Raw genomic sequence first — 23,262 nt, 5'->3', positions numbered from 1 at the left:
CTCTTCTTGGAGCTAACTAATGCTAGGCTCCATGGCCTTAAAGACTCCCGTGTCACCCTCCACTCCTTAGGCCTTCATACTCCTCAGCAAGCCAGGAAACCATTGCGCCTCCGCCATCATCGAGGTCTTGCAGTACCCCTCGTTCCGGCTCCTACAAAAAGACAGGTGTTTTAAGCAACTCCACCAGTCATCGTCTCGTCCACCTGTGCAGCCCGGTCCTTCCAGTGATCAAGGCTGCCAGAAGCCGTCATTTTGAGGGTGCACCCGAGGACAATGCCCCAGGCACTGAACCGGATCCGCTCCCTGTCTTCCTCAACCACCTCCACCCTTTCCGGCCACACTGGTCCCGTATCACCTTGGACCTCTGGGTGCTCTATACAGTCTCATCGGGCTTTACCCTGTAGTTTGTAGCTGACCAACCCTTCCATCTCCCTTCCCCGGCCCTCTTCAGGGACCCTTCTCACGAGCAACTCCTAGTTCAGGAGGTCGAAAACCTCATGAGCATAGGGGCAGTGGAAGAGGTTCCACAAAACATGGAAGGAAGAGGGTTTTATTCTTGTTACTTCCTCATTCCGAAGGCAAAAGAGGGCTTCAGACTTATCCTAGACCTGCGCCACCTCAACAAGTCTCTCAAAAAGTTGAAATTTCACATGGTATCCTTGCCCCTATCATTCCCCTCCCTGGATCCAGGAGATTGATATGCTGCCCCCAATCTAAAGGACGCATACTTGCATATTCCCGGGGCACTGGCGTTCCCTCCTTTTCATGGCTTGGCTGCTGCGTGGCTAAATGCGCAGGAACGGCAGTGCTCATCCGAAGTCCAGCAAGTCCTGTTGGGAATTACCAGGGCCACCTACTTGGCCAAATGGAAGCGATTCACCTGATGGATGGTGAATAAAGGGGTTTGTCCTGAGCGAGCCCCGTTGAAGATCATTCTAGACTACCTCCTGCACCTCAAGCTTCAGGGCTTGTCGCTCTCATCCATCAAAGTCCATGTAGCGGCCATCTCGGTCTTTCACCCACCGATCGAAGGCAGGGCGGTTTTCTCTCAGGACATTGGTCAGATTCCTCAAGGGCCTGGAGTGCCTCTACCCACACGTCAGGGATCCTGTTCCTCCGTGGGACTTGAATCTGATGCTGTCATGGCTCATGGTCCCCCCCACTTCAAGCCTTTGGCTTCCTACTTGCTCCTTCTCCTCTCCTGGAAGGTTGCGCTCCTGGTCGTGGTCATGTCGGCTCGCCTGGTATCTGAAATTCTGGTACTTACCTCGGAGCCGCCTGACACGGTCTTCTAGGAGGACAAGGTCCAGCTAAGACTTTCTCGGCCTTCCTTCCTAAGATGGTCTCTCAGTTTCATTCGAGCCAAGACATTTTACTTACCAGTCTTCTTTCTGAAGTCGCATAAGTCGGAGGAGGAGCACAGGCTACATACCCTGGACGTCAGGAGGGCTCTGGCCTTCTACACTGAAAGGAGCAAACCTTTCTGTAAGACGACACAATTATTTGTCGCTGTGGCCTTAGGCTGAAAGGTCAACCTGTTTCCGTTCAGAGGATTTCCTCCTGGATCACGGCCTGCATTCGCTTTTGCTATGATCAAGCAAAGGTGCCACCCCCGGCGATAGTCACTGCCCACTCGACCAGGGTCCAGGCCTCTTCGGCAGCCTCTTTGGCACACGTGCATATCCAGGACATCTGTAGGCGGCCACCTGGTTGTCAGTCCATACCTTCACATCCCACCATGTGCTTTTGCAGCAGGCCCGGGATGATGCTGGCTTTGGTATAACAGTACTGCAAGCCTCTAAGCGGTGAACTGCAAGCCCACCTCCATAGATACTGCTTGTGAGTCATTTAGACTGGAATCGACATGAGCAAATGGTTACCTACCTTTCGTAACTGTTCTTCGAGATGTGTTACTCATGTCCATTCCATTCCCCACCCTTCTGCCCCTCTGTTGGAGTTGCTGACAAGAAGGAACAGAGAGGGCAGAGGGCTGGCGGCTCCTGATAAACCGCCACGTGAGAGCACCACTCCAGAGGGCGTCACAGCCAGGGCCGGCTCCAGGCACCAGCTTGGCAAGCAGGTGCTTGGGGCGACCACTTCGGAGAGGGGCAGCATGTCCAGCTATTCAGCAGCAATTCGGCGGACGATCCCTCACTCCAGCTCGGAGCGAAGGACCTCCCGCCGAATTGCCGCCGCAGATCGCGATCGCGGCTTTTTTTTTTGCTGCTTGGGGCGGCCAAAACCCTGGAGCTGGCCCTGGTCATAGCCAGCCCTACGGATACCGCTAAGGCAAAAGTCTCCGACAACTGTGCATGTGGGCGCATACACACCTGGAATGGAATGGACATGAGCAACACATCTCAAAGAACAACAGTTACAAAAGGTAGGTAACCGTTTTTTCCTGAAGCAAGTACAGAAATTTAAACCATTTTAGATACATTTTCTAAGGTTTTTTGCCTTCTTTCAGAATGGGCTTGATAAAGTCCTGAGGGTCTGCAACCACATAGTCATAATGATAAGGATTTAGAGAGAGTAGAACATTTTTAGATGAGTTGTTTTTTTTCCAACCTCTTCTCCATTTCTCTGCCAACACACAGCTATGTTGACTCCTCTCTGGATGTAGTAGGATCTTTGTTCAGAGTTGCTGACAAGTTTTTCTGCACTCCTTTAATTATGTGAGATCTTAAGAGATACTTGAGAGGGCATTTAACCTAACACCTAAGAAAAACCTTAGGCCTTACCCTTAAAATTGCCTTTGGGGCTATCTAAGCAAAGAAAGAGAGGGAACTTCATGCTCTTTAAAGCAGGGATCCCTACCTGTGTGTTGCTCAGGAGAAAGTTCATTCTTTTTTCTCTTACCTTCTACTTACTCAGGAAGTGTTTTACCTTGTTCTGTTTCCATAAGACTCACTCTTTGGGACATTGTAGAATAGTAACTTATCTGTTAATTGGTTTTCCAGAGTCTATCATAGATGGCTCACTTGTTGTGGTTATTGATTTATTGATTGATTGATTGCTTTTGTGGGAGTGGAACTAGGGCTATGTTTTCCTGGACTATTTTCTATGCAGCTCTTAGAATAAATAGAACTGTTGGTGCTTAGGAACTGTAGCTGAGCTGTGTCAGCCAGTCTATCTACATTACTCCCAGCATGCAGCAGCACATCTCCGCAGCAGCACAGTTTACTGCAAGCACATCAAACCTATCCTCTGGTCCCTATGGTGGCTTCATATAGAATACCATGTCAAATTCAAGGCCTTGTTTCTTACCTTTAGGACACTCAGTGGTCTGGGCCCATGATACCTAAAAGAGCACCTAAAGCTCTGAGATCAGGGCTTCAGTCAGCAACTCAGGCACAATGGAGCTGTCTGCCTCCAACACAGATGAGCTTTACACTTGTGGTAGAGCCTTGTCCATGCTGGCTCAAGACCAGAACAAACTTCCACAGGAATTAAGAACCACCAGAGAACTTTCGTTCCAAGTGCAAGGGACTGTTCTTCAACCTTACCCTTTGCTAATATAAACATACAGCTCAGCATACTTATCTTTAAAGTTTTCAAAATTCCATCCAGTTTACCCCTGGGGGGAGGGGAGGAAGGGAGCAAGAACTACATGTGAGAGATGCAAGTTATGTTGCTTAAATGCACTTGTAGAAGGTGCCCATGTGCTATGGTGATGAGGGCTGAATAAGAGCTTGAATAGAATAGGGAAGTAACATCTCGAGTTTTGCTTTATTTCCTGTCTCCTCCTGATGTCAAAAGGAGCTGCGTATATTATCTGGGCTAATATTAAAGTGACATGAAGAAATCCAAATTAACAGAAATTGTTTTCTCTCTCTCTCTCTCTCTCTCTCTCTCAACTCAGTTTCTCTCTGATCCTGCAGTGAATTTATATTTCTGTGCCACTGACACTAGTCTAAGAAATTGTCAAACCAGAATTGTGCAAAATCAAGTAGCTGGATAATATGGATTGCAAAGAGACAGGAGGCACAAATTTGAAATATTTTAATTAACTAATGTAGTAAATTCAGAATCATGAAAACAAAGTCTTATATCAAAGGTGTAACCGTGTTAGTCTGGATCTGTAAAAGCAGTGAAGAGTCCTGTGGCACCTTATAGACTGACAGACGTATAGGAGCATGAGCTTTTGTGGGTGAATACCCACTTCTTCGGATGCATGTGCGGAAGAAGTGGGTATTCACCCATGAAAGCTCATGCTCCTATACGTCTGTTAGTCTATAAAGTGCCACAGGACTCTTTGCTGCTTTTAAAGTCTTATATGTTTTTCTAAAGTGACCATTACTGTGGTATATTGGAACTACAAAATTAACAGCAAGTTCTGTTCAAAGTAGGAGTAAGATCCACTGTCTTTCCCTTCTTTGGAGTCTTTCTGTTTTGTGTTGATACGTTTTCCCTGGACAAGATGAGGTTTGCAGAATGCCCTAAAGCTGGAAAGAGTCATGTTGGATCTCCTTCTGGTGTGCAGTTCCATAGATTAGGGCTGTCTGCTGAGAAGCCCCTAACTTTTCAATAAAATGGCTGAGAAACTTACCTTGAACTTATTACTCACAAGTGGTGAACTTAATTTATTAAAATTGCATAGTAGCCTATACCCTACAAAGTTTGTTTAGCTTAACTGTTCTTGGATAAGAAATCTTCATGATCTAGTCACTCTTTTAAAAAGCTTTTAAAAATCATATTTTACTTGTTTTGACGTTGGGCTAACAATATTGCATAACATGAATCACTTATTTGTAAATAAGAATTTTGAAGTTTTTGGATAGTTTATCTTGCTTTTACTTTCAACAATTCTGTCTCATTTTGTCAGCCTGACTCATTTATGCTAAGCCCATGTTGTACAAAAGTTGTGCAGCTTTAACTATATGAGCATGCTACAAGTCATACTAGTTAGGCGATACAACTCTCCTTGTGCTGTTCAGGACAAGGAATAAGCTGTACTGGTGTATAAGCAATGCGTTGTACTTGTATGACGTTAAATAAAAGGAAATTCACACCTTTAACCAAATGTTAAACCAGTACAAAATTTCTGTGGACCAGGCCTTACTATGGAACTGCACACCAGAAGGAGATTCAACATGACTCTTTCCAGCTTTAGGGCATTCTGCAAACCTCATCTACCAGGCTAGAACATGGAATGATCAGGTGATCATTAATCCCTCGGGTCGGATTCTTGAAAATGGACCTGAGGCATGCCACTTCCGCTTATCTTTCTTTGGTTTCTTAGAATGTGAGCATTGATATAGGGAAGAGATTTCTCTTGCTACACAATTTTTTTTTATTGTACCTTTCCTTATGCAGAGCATATTACTTTTGTGGTTGTTCATGTTAATTTTTTCAGGTAATTGCATAGCTGAAAGAGAAAAAAGTCCCAAATGAATAACTAAATGTGTAGACTTAATTTCACGCAAATTTACAAACAAACTGAATCATGTTCTTATGTTTATTTCGAGACCAGAGTTCAGGCATTGCACATGCATTTTATTTGTCAGTAATGTGATCAATCTTCACATTCTGTACTAAGTCTGATATTTATTTACGTTAAGGCCACTTTGCACTGCTCTGCCAGCATAAAGGGACCTTACACTCACTTTAAGCCCTCTTTACATTGCTTTGGCAGTGCCAAATGGCCACACGTTAAATGAGAATCTGACCCGAGGGATTAATGATCACCTGATCATTCCATGTTCTAGCCTGGTAGCCATTTTGTGGTGGCCTTTCTGCTGTCTTCATATAACTTGTAAACTATTGAGTGAAAGAAGTTTTCAATCCCAAAAGAATGTTTTATTTGGAGTTAAGGTGACTGACTGGTAAAGGCATTTAATTCAAGTTAGCTAGGGATTTGCGGATCATTATTCCTATTTCTATATAACAGAATCTGAAATCATAACTGGTAATCTGTGGAAAATGTGTAGCCTCTGATTTTTTTTTCTTTTGTTTTTTGTGATGAGATGCTAGGAGGAGTACTCAGGTGTGCTTGTGCAGAAAAGATTTTGATGAACAAGACAAAGTCAGTTCATTTATTCTTTCCTAGTGGTGTTGGGGTAGTTCTATAATGAGTAACTTTAATTTACTACTCTCGAGCCAACATCCACAAATTCCTGTGGTCTGTTGTTCCAAAAAAACCCAAACTAATATCACTGCCACTATTTTATAGTGCAGTTTAAATGTGGAAGATGTCCAAGGCTTAAAAGCATGAATCTGATGCATCCTTTAAGGAGACCAGGCTCTGAAGAGGGGGGCCATACAAGGCCCCATTCCCTGTGGATTGGCACAGAGAGAGATACGCAACACATACTGACCCAGTAGGTTACAGTAATATTCTAGAAAGTAAGGATCTTTGGCTGAAGGTGATGGCTAGTCTGGAATGGACCAACAACTTCTTAAAGGTTGCTGTTAGTGTGGATTTGTATTTGAGTAATAAGCTGTTTTTCAAGCAAACAAACAAAAAAAAGATGTGAATGGTAAATGTTTTCCCTTTTTAAACTTTACAACCACTTTTTTCTGTAGGCTCTGGATGGCCAGAATATCTACAATGCATGCTGCACTCTGCGTATCGATTTCTCCAAGTTAACAAGCCTTAATGTAAAATACAACAATGACAAAAGCAGAGACTTCACTCGCCTTGACCTTCCTTCTGGCGATGGCCAGCCCTCCCTTGACCCCAACATGGCTGCCGCTTTTGGTAAGGAAACCTCCCTTCTAGGTAAATATAATGGAGCAAGTAACACTCTGCTTTTTATGTTGTACTGCCCTTTAGGAATTTCCATCCTCATTTCCCAAGGTTCCTAAAGGAGAGTGACACTAGTGAGTCCAAAGTACTTGATGCCAATAAAGTGTATATGAAAGTTAAAGAAAAAAATCTACTCCTGGAAAATAAGTGAATATCTTAAACTGAATTTGCCCAACCAAAAGTTCTTCAGACTTTTAATGCCAAAAGCTTTTGTTTCAAGGCATTCTGTGAACATAATTATTTACTCACCACAGGGCAAAATTTCCTTAGTAGTATTCCAGACTATCAGAAGTTGGTCCAATAAAAGATATTACCTCAGCCATCTTGTCTCTCTAATATCCTGGGACCAACACAGCTACAACTATACTTCATACATGAGTAAATACTGTGCATCAGACGGTCTAATTACACAATAGTCTACAACCGATACTTTGGTTCCATTAGGATGCTTGAAAATTGTAAGTATTTTAGAGAGTCTCATGATTTGTTGGAAAGCTGCACTTTAACCCCCCCCCCCCCCCCAAAAAAAACCTAAACCACAAAATGTACATTACTAAAGGTCTGGTTCAGACTTTCAGAAGATGAAAATTCAGAGATTATTGCCAGATGCTGTACAGGGTGGTATAAGAACCCCATGTTAGGTATATGTGGTATTTTCTGCCCCACATAAGATCTTATCCTGATCTCTTAGTTAAAGATTGCCTTGAGAGCATGAGGTTTAATATCCCTTCCAGCATTTATCATTAATTATGATATTTCTCAATATTTTTGGTATCCATATAAATGTGGTGGTGGTGGTCTTTGGAATTTGGTATGTTCTCAGCCTCAACAACTTCTGGTGGCAGTGAGTTCCACAGTTTAAGTATGCAGTGTGTGAAAAAGTATTTCCTTTCATTGGTTTTGAACTTGCCATCTTTTAATTTCATTGAATGTTCACTCAGGAATGAGGTATGGAAATAAAATTTTCTAAGTAGGTATGGTTTGTGGGGGAGGGTGTGTGTGTGTAAGATGAGTTTAAGTGAAGTATTGGAATATGAGCTGCTATGCTTACTGATCAGCTTTTGTAAAATTTAAGAACTGCAGATGTATTAAGTAGTTTTAACAATTTATTGTGGGTAAAGGTATTAATTGAGGGATACTAAGGATTTAAAGGGAGATGCATTGACCATATTTGAGACATGTTGTAGCCATATACACTTGTATTCCACAGGGCTGCTTAACAGTTAATGCACTGCAGTTATTGCAGCAGAAGAGACCCAAAGATCCAATATATTGGCTGTGGTGTTGGTATTGTGGCTTTGGCAATTTTATTTAAACAACCTCAATGGTAATGGAAATTATGAAAAAGAGGCATTTGACTAGCTGAAGAAGGTCTAGCCATCTGTGCTATTTTGACAACTATTTCCAGCTCTCTTGGCAACCAGCAGCTACAGCTGACAAGTGAGATTTCTAGCTCTTGGCTGTTGGATGGGTCTTCATTAAGGGCCAAATGCTTCCCTTGTTATGTAAAAAATAAAATATATTTCTATAGTGCAGTCCAACTGGTCAAAGTGCTACAAACGGGTAAGAAAAACTTATTTTCCTCTAGCACAGTATAACTTTCTGATGTAGTCCTGAGAGATGACGCTCTTTGCTGTTTGGTTGTAGGGGTTTTATTAGGAAGTATGCACATAATGAAGTTAGCTGTACTTGTTATTTGGCAGTTGCACTGTTTTTAAAGTAAGTAAAAATGAAGCCATTGAATATTTGTGTAATAAAATAAGAACCATTTCTGTTTAAAAACAAAATTATTGCAAGTCATCAGTACGGTATCATGGAAGCATTGGAGTCTCTCAATGCTTAAGATTGTGCCTGTTACAAACCTGGTAAGTTGTGTTGAATCAGGTTTAGCTAATTTGCCTGAAACTTCAGCAAGAGGGGGAAGAGTGATTATGGTACAATAGATTAAGAAAAGACTTGGATATGATACAGGGTTTACATTACATATTTGTGTGCTGGGACTGGTACAAACACCACCAGGTCCTGTCTACTTAACAAATAACCCATAATTCTCCACCAGTGCAGCTGCACCAAAAAGTGTGGAACTGTCATCTAACCCTAAGGGTTTAATATGTTCAAAATCACAAGAAGCCTTACAACTGCGGGCAGTAAAAAAATTAAATTGTCCAATATCTAGCATCTGGCACAGAGACCTTTATTTGAAAAGATGGTGAGAATTAGATACGTGCACATATGAAGTGACAGAGGTGAGGTGTTCCTGTCTGGAGAAATAGGGGTCCAGATTTTCCAACAGTGGTAGCATGAGTGGAAGTGGTAGTACAGACAGAGCTCAAGTGTCTGAGGATAAAATGAAATGATAGTGAAGAAGCTGGAACCCTGGGCTTGTTATATAGCAAGTGGAGGCTGCAATGATAAAGCCAGCAACAGTGGTTGATAATTATCAGTATGTACGTTTAGCGATTTTAGCCCTTTATTTTAGGATTTGGATATTGCAGTTTAAGTAATTACTAAAAACACTGCTGTATTTAAAACCATTTGAATGTTAAACATTTTTGTAGATATCTCGTGTTAAAAACTTCTGATGCATTTTGGAATAAATTTGATTTGAAAAAGCTTTTTTTCCCATAAGGCATAATAGATTTTCTGAGAGTTTGCTTAGAATCTGCAGTCAACTAGATAGCAGAGGATTTTGTACATATGCTAGAATTCCTGATCTTCCTGTTTTAGCTGTATTCTATTCTTGCGTGTCTGTCTGGTATCGGTGTCCAACATACAGGTCCCATCTGGCAGAATAAAAGCCCTTTGTCATTGCTTCTTCAGTAATGAATGATAATGGAAACTAGAACTGTGAATGAATGATTAGTACCCATATTGCCAAAACTTGTCAGTATAATGCACCAGTGCATGTATTACAAGCATAAAATGTGATGTGATTAATGCTTTGCATTGTTTGTATAAGGGACACTTTGTGACTACAGATAAGAGGGGAGTAGGCTGCCAAAATAATTTATGTCAGAGCTTAGGTGTCTGCTTCAGTTGTCAATGTGGTAATTCCTACAGTATTGCACTATACCCACTAATATCCATATTATTTTAGCAAATGTATCTAATTCAAACAGTGTAAATTCTGATTGTATCTTTTAACCTTGTAAATATTTTTTTTCAAACATCAACTTTGGTTGTTGAACCTGAGTTCTGTAAAATACAGTAAAACCTTTGGAAGAGTATTATTCTGAAATGTCAGTGATATGAAATGTCCCTCTGTACTGATAATTTTTCTATTTGCTAAATGTGTTGGAATAGATTTTAATTAGATGTCTGAATTCTAGGCACCCCAGGAATAATCTCTTCACCATATGCCGGGGCTGCTGGATTTGCCCCAGCCATTGGCTTTCATCAAGCTGCAGGTAAGTCTTTATTTTTTGTTTGGTAAATTTGAAGACTGCCTTAAATTGTTGAAATCCAGCTAGTTAAACAGAATGATAATGCAGCAATATCAAGATCTATAAGTATTCATAAAAAGCAGTCAGTCTACCTCTGTTTGCATAGCATACTACCCAAAGTATTACTATTTAAATAAACTGTAGGAATTACGTGTACTATTGGTTGTCATGATTAAGGCTATGTTTTTATTCACGGAGGCTGCGGAAGTCACAGAATCCGTGACTTCCAGCGAACACCATGAATTCAGCCCTGTCGGCCAGGAGCTGTGGGGTCCCCCCAGAGTTTCCAGGTGGGCAGGGCCGTAGCTCCCAGCAAACACGGGCACCGGGGGCCCCCAGAGCTGCCCAAGGCTGCAGCTCCCAGCCGCCTTGGGCAGTGGGGGCCTTCCCGCAGCTCCCGGCTACCGCGGGGAGGGTCACCGCGGTGCCATGCTAGGGGACCCTGGAGCTCCGAGCCCTCACAGGCGGTGGGGGGGCCCAGAGCTGGGAGCTGCATCCACAGCTACCCAACCTCTGCAAGCGGTGTGGGGACCCTGCAGCTGGGCTCCCCATTTTGTGGGATATTTTTAGTAAAAGTCAGGGACAGGTCACAGGCTTCCGTGAATTTTTCTTTATTGCCCCTGACCTATCCCTGAGTTTTACTAAAAATATCCGTGACAAAATCTTAACCTTAGTCATGAGCTACGCTGTCATTTGTGCTCTGGCTTCTGAGTCTACTAAGAAATTACACATAGTAAAAAGGGCTATTTGAAAGTGACAAAACTAGAAGTCTAATTGTAAAAATGATAGATTACTATGGCTTTTTTGCTTAACTTTTTGATATACATGCTTACTACTTTATTACTCAATATCTCCTTGCAATGTCACTGTCGCTTTATTTTGAGGTAGTGGGGGTTTGTATTTTGGAGTGACCATCATGAGAAGTGCAACACCCAAAAGCCTACAATTAAAAAGCAAGCTCTAGTAGCACTAATTCAACTCCCAAAATAGCCCACCTGTCCATGCGAGTCCCCCTAGCCTCCAACACAGAGATCTGTCTGTTTTTGCTAGACAGTGTTGTATGACAGAAGGGACTGAGCCAAGAAAATGTGGGTGGATTTTTGTTGGGGTTGGAGTTTTTGTCCCAGGAAAAGAGCTGGAAACCATTGGTATATATCAGTCTTTTGGGAGAAACTAAAATATGCCTATGGAGCCTTTTATTATTGGGTGTTGAATTTATTTTTAAATAAATCAATGTTACATAATTTGAGCGGGTTTTTTTTAGACTTCTGAAATAGTTTTTCCACTTCCTTTGGGCCATAATTTGAGTATCGTTTTTCAGGTCTTTCAGTCCCATCTCTTCCTGGAGCACTTGGTCCTCTCGCAATCACCACATCTGCAGTGACTGGACGGATGGCTATTCCTGGAGTTGCTGGTGTTCCAGGAAATTCTGTTTTGCTTGTCAGCAACCTCAATCCTGATGTAAGCTTGAATGGGTGGAATCAAACAATGCAAGTAGTTGGTAGTTTGATATTCGCATAGAATATGTTAAAATATTTGTCCTAAAATTTAAATTGGAAGTTAAACAAAGAAGGATAACAAATATTTTTTTACTTTGTTCATGTCAGAAATGGCACCGCAGCCACATCACTTGCTCTAAGTAATTCGCAATATTGGCAAAGATTAGAACCATATGCTAGCTTCATAGAATCTCAGAAGAACATGGACATCCTCATTAGAAACAAATATAACATGGGGGTATAACAATGGACATACTAATTGGAAGAAGCAGTCTATTGAGAGTCTGCAGCTCTTGCAGTCAGTAGACCTCCAAAGTGAAGAGAATACACATCTTACATAATCAAATACACTGAAACACAAAGCAAAGGCAGGCAACTATTGAATAATTGTAAAACAGGTGTGGTCCCTTTAGGGAATGAGGATCCTCCTTGTGCCACTCTCACCCTTACAGAGGGCAGAGTATTCTCCACAAAGAAGAGATGGGTGAGAGCAGGTAGTTAAGGATGAGATAGAAGGGTGACCATGAGTGCCCTTCTAAACTCTTGTGGGTTCTTTTCAAACTTTCCCATTTTTCCTGGGGGAAAAAAAATCACAGGTGGTTTAGAATCCAAAAGTAACATACAGGCTTGTGAGTGTCCTTTGACATACTGACATTTCCAGAAACCACTTTTTTGAAACCAATTGATAAATGTGAATATGTAGATTTGTTGTGTATTTTTAAATATACCTACCTTATGATTATTGTTTAGTTTTATAAATTTGCAGTAAAATTATCAGACCAAAATATTATATAGCTATACGATTTCAGTATTTGTTTTATCTGAAGGTGGCATAGGTAGAGTTTCTCACTAACTTATCCCCAGTTCTTTGGAAACTTAGCATAAATATAAAAAGTGTATAAAATGTATTAAAAAGATGAGTCAGATCTTATTTACAAGTTTCTTCATTGAGTCTGTTTTGATATACTGTACATTTGTCTGTTCACAGACTAACTATATCATAGAAATGTAAAATAGCTGCTTGCTATTTCATACACTTCTTTCAGGTTCACCTAACTCATCGTATCTCCAGAATTCTCTGATGGATGTCACTGAAATAGAAGCACTTTTCTTCACATTACCAATATTTAACAATCTTTATTTGCAAAATTCTGATTGTACACATGCCTTTTAAGTACCTGAAATGACACAATGCTACAAATGTGACAAAGCAAAGAAACAGTACTGTATATATTCTCTTCATGATCTCCAGCTAGTTACTTTGTCTTCGTGCAAAGCATTGGGAAACACAGATTGTGAGCAATGTTGCAGTAGTTAAAAAAAGTCTGTTTGTGCTGCAGTGTATCCCGAACAAATTTATACACAAGCCTTGTGGGCTGGCCAAGGCCTGTCTGGCTAGAAATACTGGCTTCAAAGTGGATAATCTTATTCTTGGAAAAAATCAGTCGGTTAAACAAGGCCAAACAAAATTCCTCCTACCAGGATTTCCACAGAGAACCTTGCAGAGCTCTTTGGGTAGGGAAGGGGCAAGGTTATGAAAATGAGCTTTCTTTTCTCAAACATTTAAACTTTCTGCATGGTTAGTCCTACACTAATCCTCCTTGCATTTGGAAACCGCAGAAGTTACTACATCCATTGTACACAATCCCACTGAGTGGGAACAGGGAAGAAAGGAGATAGGTCTTAGGTTATCTTTCTAACTTTTTAAAACAAATGTTGGGTTGTACCCTGATTACTGTAGTAGAAGCTGTGAGTGCCTCTTGCTGCTGACAACCAAAGATGATGACTCTCTCATTCCTAAGTGAACATATTCTGCTAAACCATATGCACATGTGAAACATAGAACAAAGATATTTGTAGCACTGCTGTTTTGTTCACTATTCATTGCAATTCTAAAAAGGCAATGCCAAGAACTTTGAATGCATGCTACAGTGTAAGCTAACCAGATATTGCCAAACCTTTTGAAAAGGTCATTTAAAACTCAGAACGCTGGACATGTGCTACTTGGAGAGTACCCCTGTTGGTGACTTTGTTATAAGGTTACCATTTGTGCTTCAATAGTTACTGTGTTTGGGACAAATTCTTCTCATGGCTGCATGCATACGATTCAACTTCATCCCCTTCCTGCATGTAGCTCCTAGCTATGCTGTTAAGCCTGCAGCGGGAGCTCCAGCAACAGAAGTAACTCTTGCATGATGCCTGAATTTAGGATGCACACCTTGCCCTCTCACACTAAATATGTATTTATTTTTTACTCACAAATGGCAAGCCGGCATAGCTGAAGTTGGAGCTTGCGTCAAGATATTTTTAAGGAAAAGGGCTTCATTTCCTATGGCGGTCTGTTACTGTTCATAGTTTCTAAAACGGTCAGATTTGGAATATAAAATGTGTTTCCTCTTCTGGTTTAAAAAGAGAGAAACCGTTGTTCTTCAAGTGCTTGCTCATGTTGATTCCAATTAGGTGTGTGCATGCCGTGTGCATAGTAGCCGGAAGGTTTTTCCCCTAGCAGTACCCGTCGGTTTGGCTTAGGTGCCACCTGGAGTCGCACCTCCATGGCGCCATATATAGGGCCCTGCTGATCTGCCACCACTTCAGTTCCTTCTTACTGCCTGTGACGGTTAGCCGGGACGCTTGTTCAGTTAGATCAGTAGTTAGTAGTTGTACTTAGTTCAGTCATTATATAGTTAGAATTCTGGTAGGGAATTGTTTGGGGGTACCGGGGCATGCCTTGGTCCCCGGAGCTTAAACACTGCATAGCTTGTAACAAGCCTATGCCCAGGAGCGACCCTCATACTTCCTGCTTGAAGTGTCTGGGGGAATTGCACCAGAAGGATCATTGCAAGATCTTTATGGGGATTTTGCCCCAGGACTCAAAAAGAGAGGGGCCAACGGTTGACGATCCTTCTGAGGGAGGCCGTCCTCCGTCCTCACTCAGAGCTGGGTTCGGCTAAACCAACGCCTAGTTCCTCAGCATTGGTGCACAGTACTCTGGCATCGACATGGGAAACTTTGGTACCAAAAAAGGACTTGGATAGAGACGCTCAGCACCAGCAGAGCTCCCTCTACAGGGACTCCGCACATGGCAGTGCGTGGTACTGTTCCTAGTGTCCCTCAAGAAGCCAGACAGGGTGCTGTTCACCCACACCGGGATGGAAGGACTCAGGCACAGTGAGATCCACGTTGGGCCACATAAGCACGGCACCACCTAGCCTGGCACTGTTGACTCCTGCTCTGAGTTGCCTTGTCACTCATTAAAATCATACAAGATACCATGAAAACGCCACCTTCCTGCCCCCGATGGTGAAAAGGACAGAGAGGAAGTATTTTGTCCACTCTAAAGCATTTGAACACTTTTATTCGCACCCACCATCAGACTCCTTAGTGGTGGCGGCGGCGGCGACAAATGAACAGGAACGTCAAGGGCACCAAGGTCCATCACCTAAAGCCCAAGATGCGAAGAAGCTGGACCTTTTCAGGAGGAAAGTGTATTCTACCGGGGGCTCCAGCTTCGAATTTTATCTTGAACTACCATCTGCACCTGAAGCAGGATGGGCTTGCTTTGTCATCAGTAAAAGTCTACTTGGTTGCCATTTCCGCCTTTCACCCAGGCATGGCGGGCCAATCGGTCTTCACCAACCCAATAGTTGGATGCTTTCTTAAAGGACTTGACAGGCTATACCCTCAAATACAGCAGCCAATCCCAGCCTGGGACCTTAACCTGGTTCTTCCCAATTTAAGGCCCCCCCCCCCCGCCCCCCCTTGAACCACGTGTGACATGCCTTTTGCTCTCTCTCTCATGTAAGGTAGCATTCCTGGTGGCAATAACATCTGCCAAGAGGGTATCTGAGCTTAAGGCCCTAACGTCTGAGCCGCCTTACACAGTATTCTATAAGGACAAGGTTTAGTTTCGGCCACACCCAGCCTCCCTCACGAAGGTCAACTCCCAGTTTCATGTTAATCAGGATATTTTTCTCCCAGTTTTCTACCCCAAGCCACACGCAAACAGCCAGGAACAAAAACTCTACTCTTTGGATGTTCGCTGGGCATTCGCCTTCTATATTGAATGGACAAAGCCGCTTCGAAAATCCACTCAACTATTCATCACAGTAGCAGACAGAATGAAAGGGCTTCCAGTTCTTAAAGGATTTCATCACGGATTACATCATGAATCCGGACATGCTACGGTCTAGCGAAAGTACCTGCTCCCATGCTGACGGCGCACTTCACGAGGGCACAGGCATCTTCAGTGGCATTCCTGGCCCAGGTTCCAACCCAGGAAATTTGCAGGGCTGTGACGTCATCCTCAATCCACACCTTTACCTCGCATTACGCTATTACTCAGCAGGCTAGAGATAATGCAGCCTTCGGCAGAGCGGTGCTTCAATCAGTGAACCCATGAGCTCCGACCCCGCCTCAGAGTTCCTGCTTGGGAGTCACCTAATTGGAATCAATATGAGCAAGCACTTGAAGAAAAAAGTCACCTACCTTTGGCAATTTTTCTTCGAGATGTATTGCTCACGTCCATTCCAAGACCCACTGTCAGAGCAAGGCTGGCAAGAAGGAACTGAAGTGGCAGCAGGTTCGCAGGGCCCTATATACAGTGCCATGGAGGTGCAACTCCAGGGGGCGCCTAAGCTGACAATGGGTACTGCTAGGGGGAAAACTTTCCGGCTACTGTGCACGCAGCACACATACACCTAATTGGAATGGACGTGAGAAACATGAGCCTTGTTTTTACGGTTAGGCACCATTTATAAATTAACACTAAACATTTTATAACTGTAATAGTGGACACATAACTTACTGGATATTTGGTTCTGAGTGGACTTTGTTTACTCTTCCTACAAATACCTCCCTAGAACAGGCGTCATTTTTTGAGGATAGCATTAGGCTGAGATGGGGAATGATTAAGAGAGAAAGCGAATCTGTACCCCAAATGGCCATTTGTAATTTTATAGTTATCTTTCTGGTCTACAGGAAATAATGCCCATAATTGTGTCCCTTATGCTCTATGTTCTTCTATCAGGGGGTAGCCGTGTTAGTCTGTATCCACAAAAACAACGAGGAGTCCAGTGGTACCTTAAAGACTAACAGATTTATTTGGGCATAAGCTTTCGGAGTGGGTTTTTTACCCACGAAAGCTTATGCCCAAATAAATCTGTTAGTCTTTAAGGTGCCACCGGACTCCTCGTTGTTTTTATGTTCCTCTAGATTCTGATTCAACAAACCACCCCTGTTCATAAAACACTGAAGCATGTGCTTTACATTAAAACATAAGCTTGAGTGCTTTAGTGAATGAGAACTTGTTTGAAAACAAGAATTGGTTCATGCAGATTATTTTCATTTAGCAGCTACTTACACTGAGTTTAAAGTAATTGCATATTCTGTAGCAGGGGTTCTCAAACTTCACTGCACCGTGACCCCCTTCTGACAACAAAAATTACAAGACCACCCCAGGAAGGGGAAACTGGAGCCTGAGCCCACCCGATGCCCCCAAGCCAGGGGGCCAAAGCTGAACCCCAAGGGCTTCCGCCTGGGAAGGGGACCTGTAATCTGAAGCCCAAGCCTGAGTCCTGCCACACAGGGCTGAAGCCCTGGGGCTTTGGCCCCAGGCAGTGGGGCTTGGGCTTTGGCCCCAGCCCTAGCAAGTCTGACACCAGCCCTGGCAACCCCATTCAAACGGGGTCGCGACCCACTTTGGGGACATGACCTACAGTTTGAGACCCGCTGCTCGGTAGTAGGCAAGTTCTTACTATTGCAAAAGATGAAGAATGGAGCATATAGGGTTGTGAACTATTGCAAATTTTATAATTGCCTATTGAAAACATTTTGCGTGTTAAAACGCATTATGCTGCGTCCATTGGGGCAAACGGATGAAATTATTGGGGAAAACATGAAAAGAATTATTCTTTAAAAAACAAAACAAAACCCAAGCATGATGTTTTTACCAGTTTGCAGTAGTACTTAGTAACCAAAATAGTTGGCTATAATTACTTACGGCATGAATTCCTTTTATATATTCAAATGGTGTTAAAATGTGTTTTGTCTTGTCATTTATACAGGCTATCACACCTCATGGGCTCTTTATCCTATTTGGTAAGGTTTTTATTGCCTCTACTACTACAGAACATTATTTGAAATGTACTGTGAGAAATCACAGGATCAGCATTGTTGTTCATCTGATGAACTGATTTAATTAAAATTTCATTTTTATTCCTTATCCAGAAAAACATAGTTACCCTGTCCTGTCAAATCGCTTACATACAAGGCAGGCTTGCATGTTTTCAATCTCAAGGAAATCCCAAGAGAATATGCTGGGTTTAATATGACAATAGCTTGGATCAGTAGTCACAGAAGAAAAAGATGGGGGGGGGGGGCGGGAATTTCAAAGCAGAAAAAATAAAATAAAATGGTGGATCGGCCTGGGAGGGCTAACCTAGATATGATGCCTTAGTGGATTCTGAGTATGTGCTACCTTTCATGTTTGCCTCCCCTTCCTTTGTGTCACCAGAGTTGGGTGGGGAGACAACGTCAGAGGAAATAAAGTGAGGGCTTCATACATACACAGATTCTTTGTTCATGTTTTGTTGGTATCTTGAATGATCCTGTCTTTTTTTATTGTTGTCAAATTTAGCAGTTAAAAATAACTGTCTATGATGTTAGTGTAACCCACACACCTCCTGGGTGTGGTGTTCTGTCCCCTCTAGTGGCACCGAAACCACGTAGAGATTAATGAGCCTGCTACAGCTTTAGCTAAGGGTCATGTATCTTTTAGCTCATTTAGTAGAGGCACATGCATTTAGCTCTAGAGGCCCCGGGTTCAATCTTGCCCGCAGATGATCCGGGGTCTGTCGGTGTTAAATTAGCACTGAAAAAGATGCCACATTTATTCACAATTCCTCACTCCTTCAGAAAAATGCAGACCGAGACATAACCTTGAAAGCTCTTCATACAAAGCTCCTTGCCCAACTGTTTTAAATAGCTTGATTATTCTCCATTTTTGCTGATGAACTTCAGTGATATAAACTTGACACTTGAGTGTTTTGCACTACAGATAATCAGATGCTCCAGACAAGTTAATACATTGAAAGTACCTTTTTTGGATTTCCACAGGTGTCTATGGTGATGTACATCGAGTAAAGATCATGTTTAACAAAAAAGAAAATGCTTTGGTTCAGATGGCAGATGCAACCCAGGCTCAACTAGGTACTAATAACCAGATTTTCATGGGCATGTTTGTTGTACTGATATCTGCAGTTTCCATTACAGCAGTTAACAAAATTAACAGCTGATTTGGAGTTTCAGAAGAGCTCTAGGTGTCTGCCATTCCACAATTCGCTATTCAGAATTACTGTTCAATTACTGCCTTAAACATACTAACTGGCTACAGATCATAACTTTTTTTCAATAAAATGTTCTATTACTTCAGGCACTTCTGACATAACTTAAAAAAAACCAAGCAAACCAAATCAGTAGTAAAACCCACTAGCAAAACCCAGCCTCCCATCAGTACAAAAATGAGTTTAAAACTCATTTGTTTGCTCAGGATTTTGCCAAAGCAATAAGAATGCAGAGTTATCTACAATATAGGTTAATAATGGGATGAGTATATTTGAATTTCTGTTGACAATAGTGAGTTGTAGACATTAGTAATTTTAGTGCATGCACTGTCTCAGTGACTGGCACAGGAATATCAAAATACCTAATTTAACATGTTACTAAGCTTTTTGTTCTAAAGTAAGAAGTGAGTCTCTTCTGTAGTACTCAGAGGAAAAGCTACTTTGGTGTGATACTAGGAATACTGTGCCAAAATAAGTTAAAGATTTTGAAAGTATTTTTTCTATATTTTAAATATTCAAATATTCAATCAAAAATAAAACTGAAAAATTGGATTAGAAGAATCTTTGTATTATCATTAAATTAAGGTTAGAGGTTGTATTACATCCATTATGGTTATCTTTAGAATTTTTTGCTTTATTTAATGTTGTTAATAGTTGCTGTTATACTTGAGAACCTGATATCCAGCTATAAATGGCACTGTTGGATAAGCTTGAAATTTTAGTCATTCAAACGGTGTGGGGATTTTTTCTTAGTCTGTTTTCCTGTTCAGATATTACTGTCAACATTTATGTTCTAGCCATGAGCCACTTAAATGGACAGAGACTTTATGGAAAGGTGCTCCGGGCAACTCTTTCAAAGCATCAAACTGTTCAGCTTCCTCGTGAGGGACAAGAGGACCAAGGTCTGACTAAGGACTATAGCAATAGCCCTTTACATCGCTTTAAGAAGCCTGGATCTAAAAACTTCCTAAATATCTTCCCTCCATCTGCTACTCTGCATCTCTCCAACATTCCGTAAGTATCCAAACATGCACAACTCAATTTGAAAAGGAACTTGTCTGTTAAAAAATGAGATTTTTTTTTTTTAAACATCTGTAGCTTGACACAGGTCTGAATATTTTCCTTTGCCTTTTTCTGTTTGCTAAGATTTAGTGATTCTTTTCCCCATGCTCAATGCTTAACCAAAGAATTTTCAGTGCATTCATTTCCAAATATAGCTTTAACAGTGACAAAGTCCTGTGAGAGTTACTTCTGTTACTCCTGAAAGGGACAAATTCAGTTTTAAGAAGACCGAGTCCTTATAGTGCACTCAGCAATAACTACGTGGATACAACCTGTTTTTCTCTTAGTCTGCTGCACAGATATTTTTTGCAGACCATATCCAACATTGTATATCTGTGCTGAAGGCAAAGTTCTTGAAAACCTGTTACTAGACTTTGCTAAATAACATACGATAGTCCTATTATATAATGAACATTATTTCTATGTAATGACTGTGCATGTAGGAATGGTGTAATACACATGTGATTGTTTTAAGCCACTGTTTCTTTTTCTTTTTTCTCTACCGTTTTAAAGGGAATCTGACAGAATTTAGACTGAACATTAGGAGATGGAATCGAAACTAGCTTGCTATCTGTCTGGAGAATTAGTAACCTCTAATATTGCAGCATTGTGCTAGAACATCAGAACCAGAAAGTGAGCAAGAAAAAGAAAAACTGAGCTAGTTAATGCCATCAATTCTCAGACAAGCTTCCTTAACACTGCAACTGTGGTTGTACATAACATTACCTTAAAGGAACATTGTTTCAAAAAGGGAAGTGGGTGGGGGGAAGCCTTACCAAAGCTATATTCAGAGGACCACATTTTAAATAAAACGTACTTCGAAAAGTAAAAATGTCCAAATCATCTTAACTTATAATTCTAGAAATCTGAGTTCTGAATGAATTCCGTGCAGTTGCATTTGTGAACAATGCAGGGGAAAGCCTGAATGTTGTCTTAAGAATTTGTAGAACACTGAAATGTTAAGTCACAATATAAAAGTCTCGACACATGGGGCCAGAGTTTGTACTGACTTAAATTGATCAAAGCAAAATTTGGACTGTGGACTGTCAGACTTTACACAGGAAGCCTGAAATGGAAGTTCAAAAGAACAGAGAGAGTATAAAATCTATAACAGGATTATAATTAATTGGAGCATTTTTTCGTTTTAGACCTTCAGTTACTGTTGATGACCTGAAGAACCTTTTTGCAGATACTGGATGTACTGTGAAAGCCTTCAAATTCTTCCAGTAAGTTCTCAGAGCAGATTAGAGCATTTAATAATTTTATTATAGAAACTTTAATCCTGATGGATAGTGAACTGTTTTTATGTATAGAAACTGTGTATGTGAAGAAATTTTATGGACAAAGATATAACTACCTTTGCAGGGAGTTTTAGAAAACTGTTAAATCATAGAAGATTAGGGTTGGAAGAGACCTCAGGAATGTTCAACCCCCTGCTCAAAGCAGGACCAACCCCAACTAAACCATCCCAGCCAGGGCTTTGTTAAACCGTGGATACTAACACTGTACAGTACTGACAGAAAATGAAGTACAATATAGCATCCAATTAGTATTGCATGGGACTCTTTTGTGACAGGATGTAGATGCCCAAATTGAAATTTAGACAGAGCACTAGAAATAACTCCCCTGTTCATTTTAAAGAACTATGGGGTCTAAAATCTCATCTGAAAGATACCAGTTGCAGCAGTACTGTGTCCTGAAACACTATTTTGGGGCATCGATTGAATACCGATTCATAGGCAAGAATGACTCCTTTCAAATGGCCAACACTTAAATTCTCCTTAGAGGCCTTCCAGCCATATATATTTATCCTTTTTAGCTTTTGATATGCAACAGGATCCTGGAACAAAGTGGGACCACAGCAGGCCATCTGCTTGAAGATTTATATAGTTCTATCTGCTTCTATTTTTGTTTTAATAGGTACATCTCTTGTTCTGATTCTTTTATTATACAAAAGTCTCAGCGGATAATACAGTGGCTGAAAAACGCTATCAGAGGTTTTTTGGGAGGTGTTGGTGTAATCAGGAATTGGTTAGAATTAATTTTGTTCTTCTGTTGAACTTCAGGAAAGATCGCAAAATGGCTCTCATCCAGTTGGGCACTGTGGAAGAAGCAATCCAGGCTCTCATTGAGCTTCATAATCATGACCTTGGGGAAAACCATCACCTCAGAGTTTCTTTCTCCAAATCTACAATCTGACTTTTCTGTGAACTTTCCTATTAAGACTGCACCACAGTTTCAGTAAAACCTTCAGACAGAGACTGAAACAGCTAAGACCAACTCTTGCCTCTTAAAAAAAAAAAAAAAGAAAAAAAAAGAAACTCATGCTGAGTTTGATGTTCATGTGTATTCGTGTACACAGTAAAGAATCAAGGGATGATCTTTCCATTTGTTTTCTGCTAGTAATGTGGTCATAGGTTTAATATTCCTCCAGAAACAGTTTCTTCTATGGAATTAATCTTTAGCAACAATATTTATAGTCAAATTTCCTCCTTTGAATTATATTTCAGGAACACCCTTTTAGTTTTTGTTCCAAATTAGCCTTACATGACATTTCCAAGCCTATTTAAAATATACCATTCAAAGAATGCTTCAAATGAAATACTAAATCTACTCCTCTGTACGGATTAAACACTAATTTGAATGGGAAAGAGTGCTTGAGTTTCTCAATGAAAAGCAAGCTTATACAATGAATAGCTATTGAACAATATTTTATTGAATGGTATATCCATATTTTGGCTGATCTTTCTGAATAGCTTATGCATTTTTTAAAAATCTGCAATTGTTTGTGGGGGTGAAATTATTGGAGGAAAGGCAGTGCCTTGTCTCTCCCTGGAGTAAAGTAAAATCAAAATAAGTGAGATCTTTTGAAATGTGGTATCATTGACACTTGTAGCTAGGAATAGAATTATGGAATGAAAGCTTCAGATTTTTGGGTTTTTTACCATGAAATGATGTTGTGTAATATAACTTTGGAGCAATTGAAAGGAGAAAATAGTCCTGATTTCACACAGTTTTTAACATTTCTTTTCAGAAAAAAAATGTTTACAGTCTTAAGTAAAATATTCAGGTCTATCATATGGTTTGACAAATTTTTAAAAAGTTATTTTTGGTAAGGTCGTCTTTAGAAAAAAAAAATTAACCTCAAGGGTTTTTTGTACCACTATAAT

At 41.1% G+C, this 23,262-nt stretch overlaps 1 protein-coding gene across 2 annotated transcripts in view; it reads left to right on the top strand.

Moving 5' to 3' along the window:
* LOC113405371 (polypyrimidine tract-binding protein 3) overlaps positions 1–22,383 on the top strand; it is a 98,115-nt gene extending 75,732 nt beyond the window's left edge. For both annotated transcript variants that reach the window (XM_026646547.1, XM_026646546.2), the window contains 8 exons: positions 6,526–6,700; positions 10,078–10,155; positions 11,513–11,652; positions 17,753–17,786; positions 18,804–18,896; positions 19,828–20,044; positions 21,241–21,318; positions 22,159–22,383. In XM_026646547.1, the coding sequence (XP_026502332.1) occupies positions 6,526–6,700; positions 10,078–10,155; positions 11,513–11,652; positions 17,753–17,786; positions 18,804–18,896; positions 19,828–20,044; positions 21,241–21,318; positions 22,159–22,291 (948 nt within the window). In that variant the 3' untranslated portion in view covers positions 22,292–22,383. The remainder of the gene's footprint in view (positions 1–6,525; positions 6,701–10,077; positions 10,156–11,512; positions 11,653–17,752; positions 17,787–18,803; positions 18,897–19,827; positions 20,045–21,240; positions 21,319–22,158) is intronic.
* Positions 22,384–23,262: the final 879 nt, after the last annotated feature.

The sequence above is a fragment of the Terrapene carolina genome, unplaced genomic scaffold, assembly GCF_002925995.2.
Source record: "Terrapene carolina triunguis isolate 2854851 unplaced genomic scaffold, T_m_triunguis-2.0 Scaffold35098, whole genome shotgun sequence".
Taxonomy (NCBI): Eukaryota; Metazoa; Chordata; order Testudines; family Emydidae; genus Terrapene; species Terrapene triunguis.
The sequence above is the reverse complement of the archived record's forward strand: the minus strand, read 5'-3'. Positions and strand labels throughout refer to the sequence as shown.